Raw genomic sequence first — 16,763 nt, 5'->3', positions numbered from 1 at the left:
TGAACAAAGGATACAAAAGAGACACTTCACCAAGGACATTCAGACGTCCAATAAACAAAACAATGCTGGTGAGTTCCACTACTGGTGGGAATCTCAAATTGCACATCACTGTGGAAAGCAGTTTGACACTTCCTTAAAATAATTATTTTATTTAAGATGCATAAAGGGTAAGGCAATATAAAAATAAGAATTAATTATAATTAATGCTATAAAACAAAATCTGTATAAATTATTGGACTTAAAATCAGTATTGTTACCTTTCAAATAAAATAAAACGAAATAAATAAAAAGGAATCAAACTTTACTGAAAATTAAGGGGAGGGCAAGCTTGGTTGAGATTTAATACCAAAAATACAAACTAAAAGACTACTCCACTATTACCTAAGTAGTGTTCTAGGTAAAAATAACAAACACATGCAGACAACTGGAACGAAAGAATTACTTTCACCTGTCATTTTTGGCAGGAGTGGCTTCAGTTACCAAAACTATTTCAGAATGGAAGGATAGAATGCTATGATTTTTTTTAAATAACAAAACATCAGAACTGACCTCTGTAGCACTCATTTACAGCTCAGAGTTTCACTCTTTTGTCAATTTGTACTCGTGTGTTTTGTGCTATTAAGATATTTATTTGCGGGGAGCTCTGGTGGCCTAGTGGCAAGGAACTGCAACTACAATCCCAGAGACGCACGGTTCGAATCCACCAGATGCTCTGCCGGGGAAGGAGGGACAATCTCCTCCTGTACCAGTCAGATCTGATTTGACGGTACACGCACAAAAAAATTAAAAATAAAAAAAAAAAAGGAAAAAGATATTTATTTGCAGCATCATTACCATGTGAGGGGGATGACCAAAGCAGTATTTAATGTGATAGATTCACACAGGTTTTATTATAACAGATATCCAAGTGTAAAGAAACATTACAAGTGGCCAGGACCTCAGTCCACCCATCATTTATGATGGGATGACTTTAACTGTTAACTCTAAGATGTGAATGTTCTGATAGGTAAACCTTTAGCAGTGAAATCTAATTTCACTTTTCTTTCAATGCATGAATCTGCTTTGTATTTTTAAACAGCACAGAAATTCTCAAGAACAACCCTTTAACCTCCATCTTCAAACACATTCATTTATATTCTTTTAGAACTATAAATTGTTAGTACTAAAAGTCATGTCAGAAAATCTGTTTTGATTTCCTGTTTTCCAAATGGTGAAGGTGAGATCTGAAATAGTGACTTTCCTGAGGTTAATGCTTTATTCCATGTGAACTGCTTTAATCAAGTCCCAGATCCTGATGGTTACTGTGTGTGTCTCATCACTAAAATGCCTAGGCCTAGAGCATATAGGTTTTTCAGACTTTTTTTTTAAAGGATCAGATTTAAAGGTCTGAAACTGGGGGACTCCCCAAGATAGTCACCCTAAAACAATCTTCTAACTTGAAATGGAAGATAAGCTCACCTTCCAGGCAAATAACAGCTGGACTACGAAAATAACTAATACATGTGAAGATGTAGTTCTTAAAAGAATCAACCAGTTTACAGACTCCTACAGGTCCTACACAAGAAAATGACTGATAACACCATTACAAAATTGGCAAAAGACATAGAATTTTCACAGAGGAAGATATTTGAATGGCAAACAGACACATGAATAAATGCTCAAAATCACTGTTAATAAGAGAGATGTGAAAAAAAAATTAAAAAAAAAGATACGAATCAAAACCACAATGAGCTACAATTTCATTCCAGTAGCAGTGGCAAAGTTTAACAGGACAACAAGTAATAAATGTTGGCGTGGATGTGGCAAGATAGGAGCATTGTTGGTGTGACTGTAAAATGGTACAATCACTCTGGAAAGCAGTTTGGCACTTCCTCAGAAAGCTGCGCACAGAAATTCCATATGACCAGCTATTCTACCTCTTGGAATATACCCCAAGAAAATGAGAACTGAGGCACAAAGACTTGAATACCAATGCTCACAGCAGCATTATTCACCATTGCAAGAACATGCAAACAGCCCAAATGTCCAACCACATCGTATGGGTTGAGAAATTATTGTACATTCACGTGATGGAATACTATGCAGCATACAGGAGCAATGATTTTGTATTAAATTACTACCAAAATTGGGAGAGACTGGAGAACGTTATGCTAAGTGAACTCAGTCTTATAAGGACAAATACTGTATTAAGACCATTACTGTAGAACAAGTAAGGGTATCCAAGAGTGGGAGGGTCAAAGCAGAGGGGTGAGGATGGGTGTGTGGGGGAAGGATGCCTTAATCAGAGTCACACGATTTGATGGGTGTAGGTGGGGGGTGTGAAGGAAGTGAGAAAAATCCAGTGTGAAAAACAATGTATCTGAGCTTTGTAAATAAACCACTGTAAAATAAAATAATAATTAAAAAAGGAATCAACCAAAGGGGTAATGCCTGTGAAAAACCAAAGATGAGAAGGCAGAAAATAAGGAAATGGGACAAATGGAAAAAAGAAACCCAGGGAGGAATGGGGAAAGTATTCACACTCGTCAAAGACTGCAACCAACACAATGGGCAATGTATGTATGAATCATCAATTAGAAAATGCTCAGCTCCTCAGTCCACACTCTTGGCACCAGCAGTCAGGAAATCAAAAGGAGAATTGCATTAGTTAATCTGCTGTCAAGGATCTTTCCAGAGTACTGAGTAGCAACAATGTCAGTCTAGAAACTAAGGTGCACCTGATCTTGTCCATGGTCTTCACAATTATTTGCTATGTATCAGACAGCTAGATAATTACTAAGGATGACAGCACAAGAATTGATGCCTTTGAGCTGTGGTGCTGAAAAAAAGTCTTGATCATACCATTGACTGCCAAGAAAACAAACAGGTCAGTCTTTGAGAGCGTGAAACCAAGTTTCTCCTTGGAGCCTAAGATTTTGAAGATCTGTCTCACTAACTTTGGGCATGTAGCCAGGAAGGACCGATCCTTGGAGAAAGATATCATGCTCAAAAGGGTGGAGGGAAAGAGCAGAAGACGAAGACTCTGGACGAGATGGACTGATACAGTAACTAAGGTAATGAGGGTAAGGGTACTGGAGTCAGTGAGACTGGCTCAGGACAGGATAGGCTTCAGAAATAATGTACATAGGGTTGCTAGGAGTCACAGGCAACTTGACAGCACATAACAACAAAACATGTAAATTTTTATCTAAACCATAATTGTTGTTTGTGGAATCAACTCATAGCTGACCCTTCAGTGGGTTTTCTGATGCATTTATTGCAAATAGCAATAAATATTTAAATAAAAAATGCTACAAAAATATTAAGAGCTGATTCAAAAGAATACAGGCAATGAGGGCGCTCTGGTGGCCTAGTGGCAAGAACCTGCACTGCAATCCCAGAGGTATTCAGTTCAAATCTACCAGATGCTCTTCTGGAGAAGGAGGGGCAATCTCCTCCTGTACAAGTCAGATCCAATTTGACGGTACACACACAAAAAATAATAAAATTAAAAAATTTTAAAAAAGAATACAGGCAATAACTTGATGATTTTCACTGATCAAAGAAGGGATAAATTAAGCACTAATTTTAAAGAGATAGAAAAGCACATTAAAAAACTACAAAGTTCACAGAAAGTGAAACACTGATTGCCTCTATACTTACTGGGTCATCAACTTAAAATTTTAAAAACTAAATGAAGAGAAAGAAGTATATTTTCTTTCTTTTCCTCTACCACTTACAGAAAATTATACTATAGCTCTATCCAGAGTTCATTCCTTTATAGAATATCTAGGAGTTGTGTTTGCTTGTTTGGAAGGCAAGACAAATACAGAAAATCATCAAATGATAACCTTTATGAAATTATGATTGAGTAGCAGTGGTTACTAAAACCATCAGACAAAAACTCAACTGGAAGGTCTTACACAATCAAGCTGGTAATACTTGAACCCATCATTAAAAGGTAGAGAAAGTACAACCAAGGTGCTCCGTAGAGGCAAAGACGACAAAGCTTTGCCTCCAAGTTTTTGGAGGTAGTGTTAGGAAAAGTCAGTCCTTGGAAAAGGACCTCATGCTTGAAAAGGTAGGGCAGTCAACAAAAGAAGACCTTCAACAAGTAACATAATGGGCTCAATTATATCAAAGATGATAAGATGGCACAGGATAGGGCAAGCTTCACAGTCGCTGTGAGTTACAGTCAACAAAACTTAAGAAGCCCTAATAATGGGATAAAGCTGTATTGTTGTTAAATGCCATGGTCTACAACTCACAGAGACCCTTTGAACAATAGATCTAAACTTTGCACTGTCTATGACATCCTGACCATCTCTGATATACTTAAGCCCATTGTTACAGTCACTGTATCAATCTACCCATTTGAGAGGAAAAACTAAAGATATCACAAGACTAAGATACACCTGATTCAAATCAGACTTAAACATTTAAGTCATTTTTGGTCTTCTCCCATGCTGTAAAAGCTGGGCAACAAATAAGTAAGACCAATGAACTGATGCCTCTGAATTATGATATCTAAGAATATAAAGAAACATGGATTGGCAGGAGAATGAAGAAATCAATCTTAGAAAAAGTATAACCAGAATGCTTAGAAGTGAGTATGTAAAGATTAAAGAATTGATGCCTTTAATGTGTTGTGTTGGTGAAGAATATTAAATAATACCATGGATTGACAAATAGCAAATGGATGAACAGACACTATGGCACATCTACACAATAGCACATTATACAAAACTGAAAAACAATTAAGAATTAATTAAATAGTGCATACCACAGATGCATCTAGAGAACATTATGCAAAGTAAAATAAGTCAGTTACAAAATGACTAGTATGACATTATATAGTGTGACACTATTATAAAAACTAATGAAGGGTTTACATACAGAATCATTCTTTGATGAGTAACAAGGATTAGGAAGGAAGGGAGAGGGGAGTAAAAACAAATGGATAAGCCAGATGAAGGGAAAGGAAATGTATAAGAAAGGGTTGATCAAACATTTTCATTAACTCGCTACATTACTAAATCATAATTAATGTTATAAAACAAAATAAGTATGGAAAAATTGTGCTGTATAACTTTTCCCTCCAAGGAGGGGAGCAGGGGTTTAAAAATACCCCAGGGATGCTCTGTGGATTTCTTGGTTGGTTGAAGAGACTGATGCCTGTGGGAGGGAGCACAGCCCTTTGAGTCACGGATGCTCCACATTGAAAACCACTCCCATACCTCATCCTATGCATTTCTTCACTTGTAAACTGTTTTTTCTGCTCTAATAAAACTGTAATCTGCTCCCACCACAAGCAAACGGTTTTAAAAATCTTATGAGAATAAAACATGATTCAAAGAAATCCAAGCAGCAGAATGATAAAAATATATGCAGCAAATACTTTGACATACAGTCTTTCTTTACAAAGAAATTTCTTCCCCCTCACAGCAACTAGAACTCCAAATCACTAAAGATATAATGTCATCTAAATACCCACCTTCAAAAGAAAGCACTAAAAAAAAAAAAGAAAAAGAAAGCACTAGATAACTCAGTTGGATGTCAGCCTAACAAGTTTTGATTCTGGATTAAAAAAAAAAATTTAAACATAAATATATACTCCAAATACAATATTTTAAAATGTCACAAGTACATAATTATATTGTGCTACTATAAATATTTTATTAGAAACTTACAAAATAGCAGGACTGAAGAACAAGCTCGTTTCATTATCATCTTCTTGAAACACTGAATTTATTTTCTTTCCAGTAGCTTTGCTTATAGATGTCTTAAGTTTCTTAGCCAGCTTTTTTGGTGTGTTCATTATAGAAGATTCTTCTGTACAGCAACTATATACTTCCACCTTTATCTGAAAATCTGGCCCTGCTTCATTACTAAAAACAAGGGAATTCATAATGTGAGTCATTTAACTCAGGAGAAAAAAAGAATATTATATCTTTTGATGTTTTCATAACATTTAAAACAAGTATCTGAAATAAGCTTCTATTAATGTACGCTAATGGAACAGAATCTCCCTTTGTTTATAAAATATAAAATAGTCTGAGCCACTGCAGCTTCTAGAGAAATCAGCTTCAAACTAGGACACGCTAGACTAACTATAACCAACGTACACAGGAATATTAATTAGAGGAAAATTAGGATGAAATGGTCGGGTCATCTTGTTACCAATGTCATTTCTCCTTGTAACTCTTTTAATAGCATCACTTTTGAGATGTTTACATTATATGTGTGATTTCCTGAAATAAATTGTCTTCTAAACTAAAATCTGCTAGAGCCTTTAGTTCTCATTTCTTCTTCATAAAAACTCATTTATGTTCACTCATAACTTGCCCCGAGCATCTACCACACTTTCGTACCAAATAACTATAAAGAGAATTTCATGACTTAGTAATATAGTGAAAAAACATTAGCAAGGCCTATTTATTTCAAGGCATGAACTCCTTGTGGCAAAGGCTGCCTTGGTGATCTGAATTCTTAACCTAGCACGTGTCTACAAGCTAGAAGATACTTAATACAAATTTATTAAATCAATATGCAGAAATTCTGCCATTTTAGCAAACATTAAATTGGCTTTGTCCTTTTCCAGACACAGTGAACTATCTTTACCATTGAAGACTGTGGCGTTGTTACTAACAATAAAATACACTTAAGACCACAAAAGAGATCCATCAGCAGCAGATGTTGCCTACAGACAGAAGATCCATCAGCCTCAAAGATTTAAAAAATGCAGCATGGACTTTTTAAGATTTAAATGGACAATCTATACTTTGGATAAATCCAAGAAATAACTTCCAGATATTTTTATAGTTTACTATTTGGCAACTTTTAAATATACAGTATTTGTGGTAATGACTACCAAATGTCAATATTTAGAGGAAAAGCAGAGATTCATAAATATTGAATACTCATTAAAAGAAACAATCATCATAACAAAAAGCACATTTTTAAACATTTAAAACATTTGTCAGCAGTTATTTTTAAAACAATTTAAAATATTTACAGAATATTTTTAAAATTATAAATCATGTGTTGTCTTCTGAGGTAATATGCATCATTCTGTCCCTGAAAAAGACTCTTAATTTTTGTCTTTGTGGTAAAGACAAATAACAAGTGGCATGAAGAAAAAAGCTCATTAACAGGATGATTTTGGTGGAAAAAAATTAATTTGTAGTGGTTAATAATGGAAAATATTGTAGTCAGATAATTAAGGAAAATGTCTTGTTCCAAAGTCTCAATTATCTAATAATTTGGGGGCTATTTTAGGGAGCCTAAACTAAACTTCTCTGGTACAACTTGTAAATAAGGAGGTCTACAATACTATTCATAACATAGAACAATGCATCTTATTTTTTCTGTGCTATACTATTACTATGGGACACTAGACAGGAGCCATAAAATATGGTTTACAATAGTTTGGGGTGGGGTTTTTTTAATATTATATGAGTAGAAAAACTAGTACTGTTAAATCAAAACTGTGTATCTCTACTGCTAAAGATGACAAAAGACATGTACATTGATTTTTATCTTAACAGTTCAGTAGCTATTAGTATCTACAGTTGAAGATAATGACTTTGAAAGCGTGAAAAACATACAAATCACAAATTCATTTTAGGCCAACAGGACCTTTGAAAGAAGCCAGGAAGAACTTATGTTAGTTAAAAATGATTTCTATGGCCATCTGAGGAATTCTTTCTGGTTCTGTATTATGACCACAATAAAATGAGCCTGTAAAAGAGCAGGAGCAATAAAAACAGCCCTGAGGATCACCCAATTTTTTATTGTTTTCGAGTACATGAAAGGACTGTACTATAAGAAATAAGAACACACGGAAATTTTACTAAAGTGCTCTTTCTATGGTACATGAGGCATTCCTACATTATAAATGAAGTTGTTATACTATTTTAGTATTCGGTAACTAAATCTCCAATGTAAGATGAAAGAATCTGTTCACGCTTATATTCACTCTGCATTAAATAATGTTCTATAGTGAAGTTCCCATTATATTTATAGCCTAGGTAAGAATGAACTATAAATCTTCATAAAATTTATGAACATTTATTATACCCAATGAGTCAAATTTTACTACTCATTTAATTACAAGATTACTATTTTATTTTATATAGGAACATTTCAAGTGTAGAAATAGGCCTTTTAAAAAACCCAATTTGTAAAAAAATCACTTCAAACATGGAAGATGTTAATGCTTCCAAAATAATACTAAACTCTGTAGAATTTTAGATCCTTTTCATTCTTTAAAGAGTCATACTTACAATATAGTTATATTTTCAAAGCATATATCTGTGATTGTTTTATCCACAATCACCATGTCTGTATCAAAAACTTCAGCTCCCATCTTGAATAAACAAAAAATAGCATAGCGCTGTGATCCTAGGGAAGAAAAACATCTTAAGCAAAAACCCATGTGATAGCCTATGCCTATGTTATGTTCAAATCTACTTGAACATGAAAAAAAATTAGTTTAAATATTTAATGAGTTCTCACTTTCACCTTATGTGCCTTGCAACTCAATTATTTTATGACTGCTCAGTCAACAGATAGTAGTAGTACTTTATCCAACTAAGACACAATTCAAGTAGGGAGTATCAAAAAGTAAACTAAAAATATAATCCTTTCAGCAACCAAAGGAAACCACCAAACTCAAACATATTTATTAGAAAATATCTAAAACTTTAGATAATAGCAAATGTAGTATTATAGATATACTATTATTTTTCTTATTTTGTTTTCTACTTAATAAAAGTAGTTTTCTTTTAGAAGAGGTTAAGAACAGATAGAGCAAAACAATTTCACCAAACGAAACGCAAGAAAGAAAACCACAAAAAACAATAAATGTAGACATGGGAACATAAAAAAACATAGCTGCTGGGCCCTTTAATATGGTAATGTTTTTAAAAGTAATAGGTAATTAAAGAGCTAAATCCTCATTATAGAGAAAATGCAGCTCTAGAAAAACTTATTCTTTATAGTAATCAGAAAGATGTACTTTATTCCCACAAGTAATCCTTTTTAAAGTAAATTATATTTCTTAATTGAATAACAAATATACTAAATTGATTTTGTATTCTTCATATAAAACTAATTATGCTCAATATGATTCAGTTTTGAAAGTAAGAGGAACAAAGCTATCACAATAGACAAGAAAGATAAAGGATTTTCATATCTTTTCTGCTTTGCTGCTAACAGCTAGAAATAATTTGAGGTTAATTTCCATGACCTAAACAATACATGGATTTGTAAAGACTATAAAGCCATAAAATTCTAAAGGGGGGGGGAATCTTTCTCACATTCTCTTAAATAATATAAAGAAACAAAATAAGGCTGAAAAAGATTTCCTAGATTCTGGTCAAATAAAGAAGTTTTACCTTTATTCCTTTAATTTTATTTTGTTCTCCATTCCTCCCCACCCCCATATCTTTATTCTGGTTACTTACTGTCCTTGTACAGTTTCCTATCAACAAATGAAAATACACTAAAAAGAAATCCACTCCTGATGATTCCCTTCTGCCTCACATATTCCAAGGCTGTAAATTAGCATTCTGTTTTGCTTATCAGGATATGCTAACTGAAAGGTTGACGGTTCAAATTCACCAGTAAGTGTGGAAAACTGATAGCACAGCCTCATTTTATAAAGATTTATAGCCTCAGAAACCTGATGGAGGGTTGACAACAAGTTTAGGTTCTCTGGACTCTATAGAAATTGGCTGCTACATTGTTTCTCCTTGCCTATGGGGTTCAAACTGCCTACTTTTTTTTGGTTAAAGTCCAAGCATTTAACCACCAGACCTCCAAAAATATACTCGTTGTTTTTGTTAGATGTTGTCGAGTACAACTCACAGCAACTCTATAAACAGCCAACCTGAACCCAACCCTAATTATTTCAATCAACTTAAGCAATTACAACATAATTATACTAAAAAATAATCTAAAAACTCTGCTCTGCAAGATTCTGCTAATTCTATCAAATGGCATCAATTTTTTTCCAGTGTATAAAGTCTTTCTACCCCCAAATAATCATCAATTTATTATATACTATAGAAAATAATTCAACTGCAAATTAAAATGATACATACGTTCCTTATTGCTAAAGTGCTCAGAGTCTTTCCACATTAATGGTATTCGGATATCTAAAGAAGATAAAGAAAGAAAGACACGTACAATTTTTTAGAAAAAACTTTACTTCTTAGTATGTATGACACGATTGTATAAATTCCACAATGGCTTCTGATAATCCTATAACGGATTTGCAATGTAAAATGAGTCATATTTATTTTACAATTATCATGAAAACAAAATTAAATTCTCTGTAATAAAGTTATACCATAGCATTCTAATTTTTTGTGATCTACATTTTTAAAAACAGGAGAATTACAGTCAATCCAGCTTGGTAAACTTCTGTTTTGGGTAAGAAGTCATAGCAACTATATTTAAATACATTTTTAAATCACAGCCTAGTAGATGGAGAAATAGCTTGAAAACTTTTATATAATATGCAAACTTCTACAAAAATAAATGATCAATGGTTTTTTAATAGAGACCTAGCTCTTGAAAAAAAGACCCAAAATTTCTCTGTAGGATTTGTCTACAAAAAAAATTTGTTGTTAAGTGCTGCTGATAAGTGCAACCCTATGTACAGGAGTTCTGAACCCTGCCCTCTTCTGAGCCAGTCTCACTAATTCCTACACACCAATCCCCAATGCCCTAGTCACTGAACCAATTCATCTCATTCAGGGTCTTCCTCTCCTGTACTGTCCATCCACCCTTCCAAGCATAATGTCTTTCTCCAAGGACAGGTCTCTCCTGGCCATGTTACTAAAGTACGTGATACAGAGCTTCAAAATCCTAGCCTCCAAGGAGAAACTTGGTTTCATCCTCTTCAAGACAGACCTATTTGTTTTCTTGGCAGGCCAATGTATGTTCAAGACTCTTCTCTAGCACTAAATTCAAAGGCATCTATTCTTTTTGTTATCCTTAGTCATTATCCAGCTCTCAGATTCAAAGCAAGTAATGACGAAAACTATGGCCTGGATTAGGCACACTTTAGTCTCTAGACTGATATACTGCTTTTCAGCACTCTGGAGAGGAAGGCTCCTGACAGCAGATTTTCCCAGTGCAGTTTGTCTTTTGATTTCCTGACTGCTGGTGCCAAGAGTGTTGACTGTGGAACTAAGCAAGCTATCATTGTTAACAACTTCAATTTCTATTTATCATAGTGCTGCCAACTGGCCCAGTGGTGAGAATTTTTGTCTTCTTGATGTTAAGCTTCAATCCTTATTAAAGACTACAGTCGTTGATGCTCTGCAGCAAGTACTTCAGGTCCTCCTCAGTTTCCAGAAGCAAGGTTGTGTCATCTGCATAATGTAGGTTGTTGATGAGTATTCTTCCAATCATGATGCCACATTTGTTCTCATAAAGCTGTTTCCCGAATGATCTGTTCTACATATAGATTGAAAAGGTATGGAGACAAGATGCATTCCTGACACACTCCTTTACTGATTTTGAACTATGCAGTGCTTCCGTGCTCTGTTATGAGGACTGATTCCTGGTCCAAGTACAGGTTTCACATAAGCACAATCAAGTGTTCTGGGATTCCCATTTTCTTCAAGGTTAGCCACAATTTGTTGTGATCCACACAGTCAAATATCTTTGCATAATCAATGAAACACAGATAGACATCCCTCTGTATTCTTTGCTTTCTGCCAAGATCCATCTGACATAGGCAATAATGTCTCTACTGCCATGACCTCTTCTAAACTGTTCTAATTATTTCTGGATAATCTTCAGTAGGATTTTACTAGTGTGTGATTTTAGTGACATTGTTCGATAATTTCCACACTCTGTTGGGTCACCTTTTATTAGGATGGGAATAAATATGGATCGCCTCCAGTCAGTTGGCCAGGTAGTTGTCCTCCAGATTTCTTGGCACAACCTGGTGAGCACATCCAGAGTAGCATCTGTTTGTTGAAATACGTCAATTGGTATACTATCAATTCCTGGAGCGTTCTTTTTTCCAAGTCCTTCAAAGCAGCCTAAACATCCTCCTTCATCACCATTGCCTCTTGATCATATGATATTTCTTGAAATTCTTCTGTGTGCCAAATCTTTTCGGTAAAATGACTCTGTATACTTTTTCCATTTTCTTTTAATGCTTTCTGAATCACACAATACATTCATGTGTATTTCCCATAAGAAATAAAACTAGAAATAATATATTACTTGGCATGGGCAACAGACAGATATGCTACAGAGTGATTTGAACATACATTCACCTTCTTTAAATGTTAAAGTAACTATGCTAGTGATTCTTATTCTAGAAATTAATCTAAAGCATTGACATTTTTTAATTTTAATTTCATATTTTCTTCCACTATTCCTCGCCTTAAGTTTGTATTGGTGTAAACCATATATAACAAAATATTTGCCATTTTAATAACTTTTAAATGCACTATTAGATGATATTATTTACATTCACCATACTGTACAATCATTACTGCGATCTACTTCCAAAAGTTTTCCATTTGCCCAAACACAAACAGTACTCCTTAACAAGAATTCTCCTTAACCCCTGGAATAATAAACTCAAGTCTCTGCACATTTGCCTATACGCAGTATTTCACAAAAGTGAGATCGCTTAGCATTTCTCCTTTTGTGTCTGACTTAGTCCACTCAGCATAATATTTTCACAGTTCATTTATATTATAGGTAGCATTGGAACTGCATTTTTCAAACTAGCTGGATATTATTTCATCACATGTCTCATTTTGTTCATTCACTCATCTGTTGACGGAAACTTAGGTCATTTCTTCTCTCTGCGTATTGTAAATAATACCCCAAATTTACTCTTAATGCTAAATAACAGTAATAACAGTTTTCTTATGATATCGTCTGAAACGTGGTAGGAATTGAATTGTGCCCCTGTCCCAGATGAGATGGAATGACCTGGTAACTGGGATACGGGATTAGGTGCGTCGGGAGTCAGAGAGACTGGCTCAAGACAGGGCAGGGTTCAGAGCTATTGTATATAGGGTAGCTATGAGTTGCAGGTGACTCGATGGCACACAACAACAAAATACATGTTGTAAATCCTAACCTCTACAGGTATGGTTATAATCCCATTTCAGAATGAGCCATCTTTATTGTACTAATGAGGACTAGTGTAGCTTGTATCTTTTGAAATTAAAATTAAAAAGAGATTAAGAAAAGTATAAAGATCCAGTGTGAAAAACAATGTATATGAAGAACTTTGTAAGTAAACCAGTATAAAGTAAAAGACTAAACAAGATACAAAGAAGAGAGATTGGAGAAGAGAAATGCCAAGCTATGTACAGACATAAGGACACACCTCCAGTACTTTGACAAACAGAGAAAACTATCCCTTGTAGCCAGTACCTGGAATTTTTATTTTATATATTAATGTTTGTGAAAGAGAAACATTCATGATGTTTCTGTTATGGTAATACATCTATGTATATAACATATTTTTAAAGTTAGACGATTAAGACAGTACCAAATAGACTGCTGTTGTTGTTGCGTGCACTGAGTCGGAACCAACTGATAGCTGTCTCTCCACTGGGTTTTCAGAGGCAAACATACGGGATGAGACTGTCTATTCTTCTCCCATGGAACAGCCGATAAGATTTAAACTGGGTGCCTTTGGAATTGCAGCACTGCTTCTTACCCCTAGGCCACTAGCACTTTGTACCAAATAGATTAAGATGTATGAATTAAAGTTTAACACAGCACAATCAAACAATTTCAGCAGACAAGTGAAACTAGTTTTAATTGTCCAGGGAGCAATTTCAGCAAAGAAAACGACAGGACTCACAATGGTCCAAGAGATTACAGGGCTACTGTAGAACAGGGCAGGGTTTCATTGTATTTTACAAGGGCTCGCTATTTAACAACAAATTACAAATAATGCAAACTGGCCTTTCAATTTCTTTATGAAAAATGTATATGAGTTTATAGGCAAATTTTTCATACCACTTTCAATTAACTACAAATCTTTATAAACTTAATTGTTCAGCTTGATGTATATGTTTCACTTTTACATCAGGTGATACTTTGCCTATTCCATTTTCTTTAAATTCCATTTTAAGGTCATTAACATATATTTCAAGTTTCCTTTTTACAAAGGTTTTACATTAGTTACACTGTCTATCACCACCTAACACAGTAGATACATCTAAGTCTCAATAAACATACTCATTGGGCTTTCCCCATGTCCAAATTAAGCATTTTACATACAGAAACCTAATTCAATAATAATGGAAATTTTAAAAGTGCACTTATTTTTTCATATATTTCATATCCAGGTATCAGGACTTAATTGTTAGCATATATTTTCTTGATTAAAAGATGTTAGTAAACTTATTGGCAATTTGGTAAATCTATTCATATCTGTGATCTATTTTTCTAATAAAGATATTTTTTTTGAGTTGGAGGAGCTCTTTATTTCGTAAAGATAGTCTTGCTTTATCATACAACTAAAAAAAATTGTTGCTCCCTTTTATATTTTATCTACATTTAAAAAAATAATCTTTTTCATTATTTCATGTTTCTAAAGTCTTGATAGTGACAGGTAAATTACTATGCATTTGTTATTTTTTTCAAGACCTAGTCTATACTTTTAAAATGTACATGAAAAAAATCTGGGTCTTAAAGTGAGAATACAAATCTCATAAAAATAACTGTTCCAGCACCATTTCTAGATCAAAAAGACCTTCTCTTTGAATGACGATTCAATCTCTATCATGTGTGACATTCTGGATTTCTATTGCTTGGCTATGTGGGTCTGTTTGTTGCTGCTGTTGTTGACTGCTGTCGAATCGAGCACAACTCATAGCAAGCCTAAGACTTTTGATAACTATCATTTCTCACAGTTCATAATTTCCAGAGGCATGCTGTTTAGGAAGCAGACGCCACTGCTGCTAGTAAATAATTTACTGATAGTTATTTTACCTTTATAATGATATACCTTAATATCTACTTTTGAAAGGTCTTTCAAAAATATCTTATTCCCACTTGGTGCATATGGAGCTGTGCTGCTATTCTCTCTAGCAGTTGGAATATACGAGCTAATCTGAGGGAAAAAGATGGACAATCTCTTGTGTGATTTATATCCTTGGAAAAATCGCTGGAGAGTCAGCTACCAGTCAGTTTTAATTCGATGACAATGAGTAATATTTTTTTTGTTTGAAATTCTTTTATATTAATTTTGTTAACTATTTTGTCAAAACTCTTGCCTCTCAAATGTATCATTATGTACAAACAAAAAAATCCCACTAAACCCATTCCCACTGGAATGGACTCAACTATTCCATGGGGTTTTTCTTTGTTCTAATGCTTGAGAGGGTGGAGGGACAGTGCAAGAAGATCCTCGATGAAATGGACTGACTCAGTGACTAGGGTAATGAGGGTAGGTGTGTCAGAGACAGTGAGACTGGCACAGGATTGAGCAGGGTTTAGAGCTGTTGTACATAGCATCACTATGAGTCGCAGGCCACTCAATGGCACACAACAACAACAACAACAACAACAATCTTCATGGGGGGAGCTCTGTGGATTAGTAGTAAGGAGTTGTGCTGCCAATCCAAAGACAAAAGGTTTGAATCAACCAGCTCCTCCAGGGGAGAAAGATGGACAACCTCCTTCTGTGCAATTTACTGCCTCTGAAAACCTGCTGAAGGGTCACCTATGAATTGGCTCCAACTTGATGCAACACAACAACAACAACAAATCTTTATGGAAGGAGATTGCTAGTCCTTTCTACCATGGCATTGCAAGGTGAATTCAACAAACTATTCACACCACCCAGGGACCTGATTTTCATTAGAATTCTACGACAGAAATCAATTAGGGTACTGATATCTTTATAGTAGTCTATTCCAAAAGACAACTGCACAGTACATTTATACTTTTGTTAAGATTATTCTTGGAGTTTAATGATTTGATTTTTGGTGTTATTGTAAATAGCATATTTGGTGTCATTATGTTTTCTACTTAGTTACTGGTAGTTTTCAGAGACAATGTGGTTTTTTGTATGTTTATCTTGAATCACTTTTATTAACCTCTTTATTCATTTACATCACACCTCAGTAAATTCCCTTACATTTTCTAGGAGGTCTGCAAACTACTACCTTCAAATGGCATTCAATCTTTCTTTGCAATACTTTCATCTTTTATTCTAACAATTGTTACTACAATTTTGAAAATAGTCTTGTCATATTGAGGTAAGTAAATAGCTATTTTTTATTTTAATGGGGTATCTTTTAAAAATTATTTCTGATGTGGCCAATGTCCACTTATATAAGCCTATTTCTTCTTTCCTGACCATAGCTGCTCACTCATTTCACCATGAAATAGTTTACAGTCCTTAGTTCCTGTTCACAGTTGTTCTTACTGTCAGGTAGGTGTTAACTATTTACATTATCATTTAAAAAAACTAAATATAAAATTAAAAGTATTTTCAAAAGTGAAAACTGAGGTACCTGATAAATTAATCTGGCTTTACACAGAGAACTGGAAATCAATTAAAATATTTTATTTATTCATGTTAATTTATTTTTTATGTTCAGTACAAATAATCAGGCTAAGTGTCTTAATTACTATACTTTATAAACAACCAGCCAATAAGCAGTAAAGCTGGAAACAAAAAACCAGAGTATCTCTTGATTATCAATGTAATGTTTGTGAATTCTGATTTTTTTTCTCTATAATTATATTTTATTAATTTTCATAAACATTTACAG

At 34.2% G+C, this 16,763-nt stretch overlaps 1 protein-coding gene across 1 annotated transcript in view; it reads right to left on the bottom strand.

Annotated features, from left to right (window-relative positions):
* RTKN2 (rhotekin 2) overlaps positions 1-16,763 on the bottom strand; it is a 96,025-nt gene that overhangs the window by 57,368 nt on the left and 21,894 nt on the right. The window contains exons 4-6 of the mRNA XM_006889058.1: positions 10,086-10,139; positions 8,265-8,382; positions 5,670-5,867 (exon numbers count right to left, since the gene is read on the bottom strand). Coding sequence (XP_006889120.1) covers positions 5,670-5,867; positions 8,265-8,382; positions 10,086-10,139 — 370 coding nt within the window. The remainder of the gene's footprint in view (positions 1-5,669; positions 5,868-8,264; positions 8,383-10,085; positions 10,140-16,763) is intronic.

This window comes from Elephantulus edwardii, unplaced genomic scaffold, assembly GCF_000299155.1.
Source record: "Elephantulus edwardii isolate Elephantulus edwardi_28Jun2011 unplaced genomic scaffold, EleEdw1.0 scaffold00074, whole genome shotgun sequence".
Taxonomy (NCBI): Eukaryota; Metazoa; Chordata; class Mammalia; order Macroscelidea; family Macroscelididae; genus Elephantulus; species Elephantulus edwardii.
The sequence above is the reverse complement of the archived record's forward strand: the minus strand, read 5'-3'. Positions and strand labels throughout refer to the sequence as shown.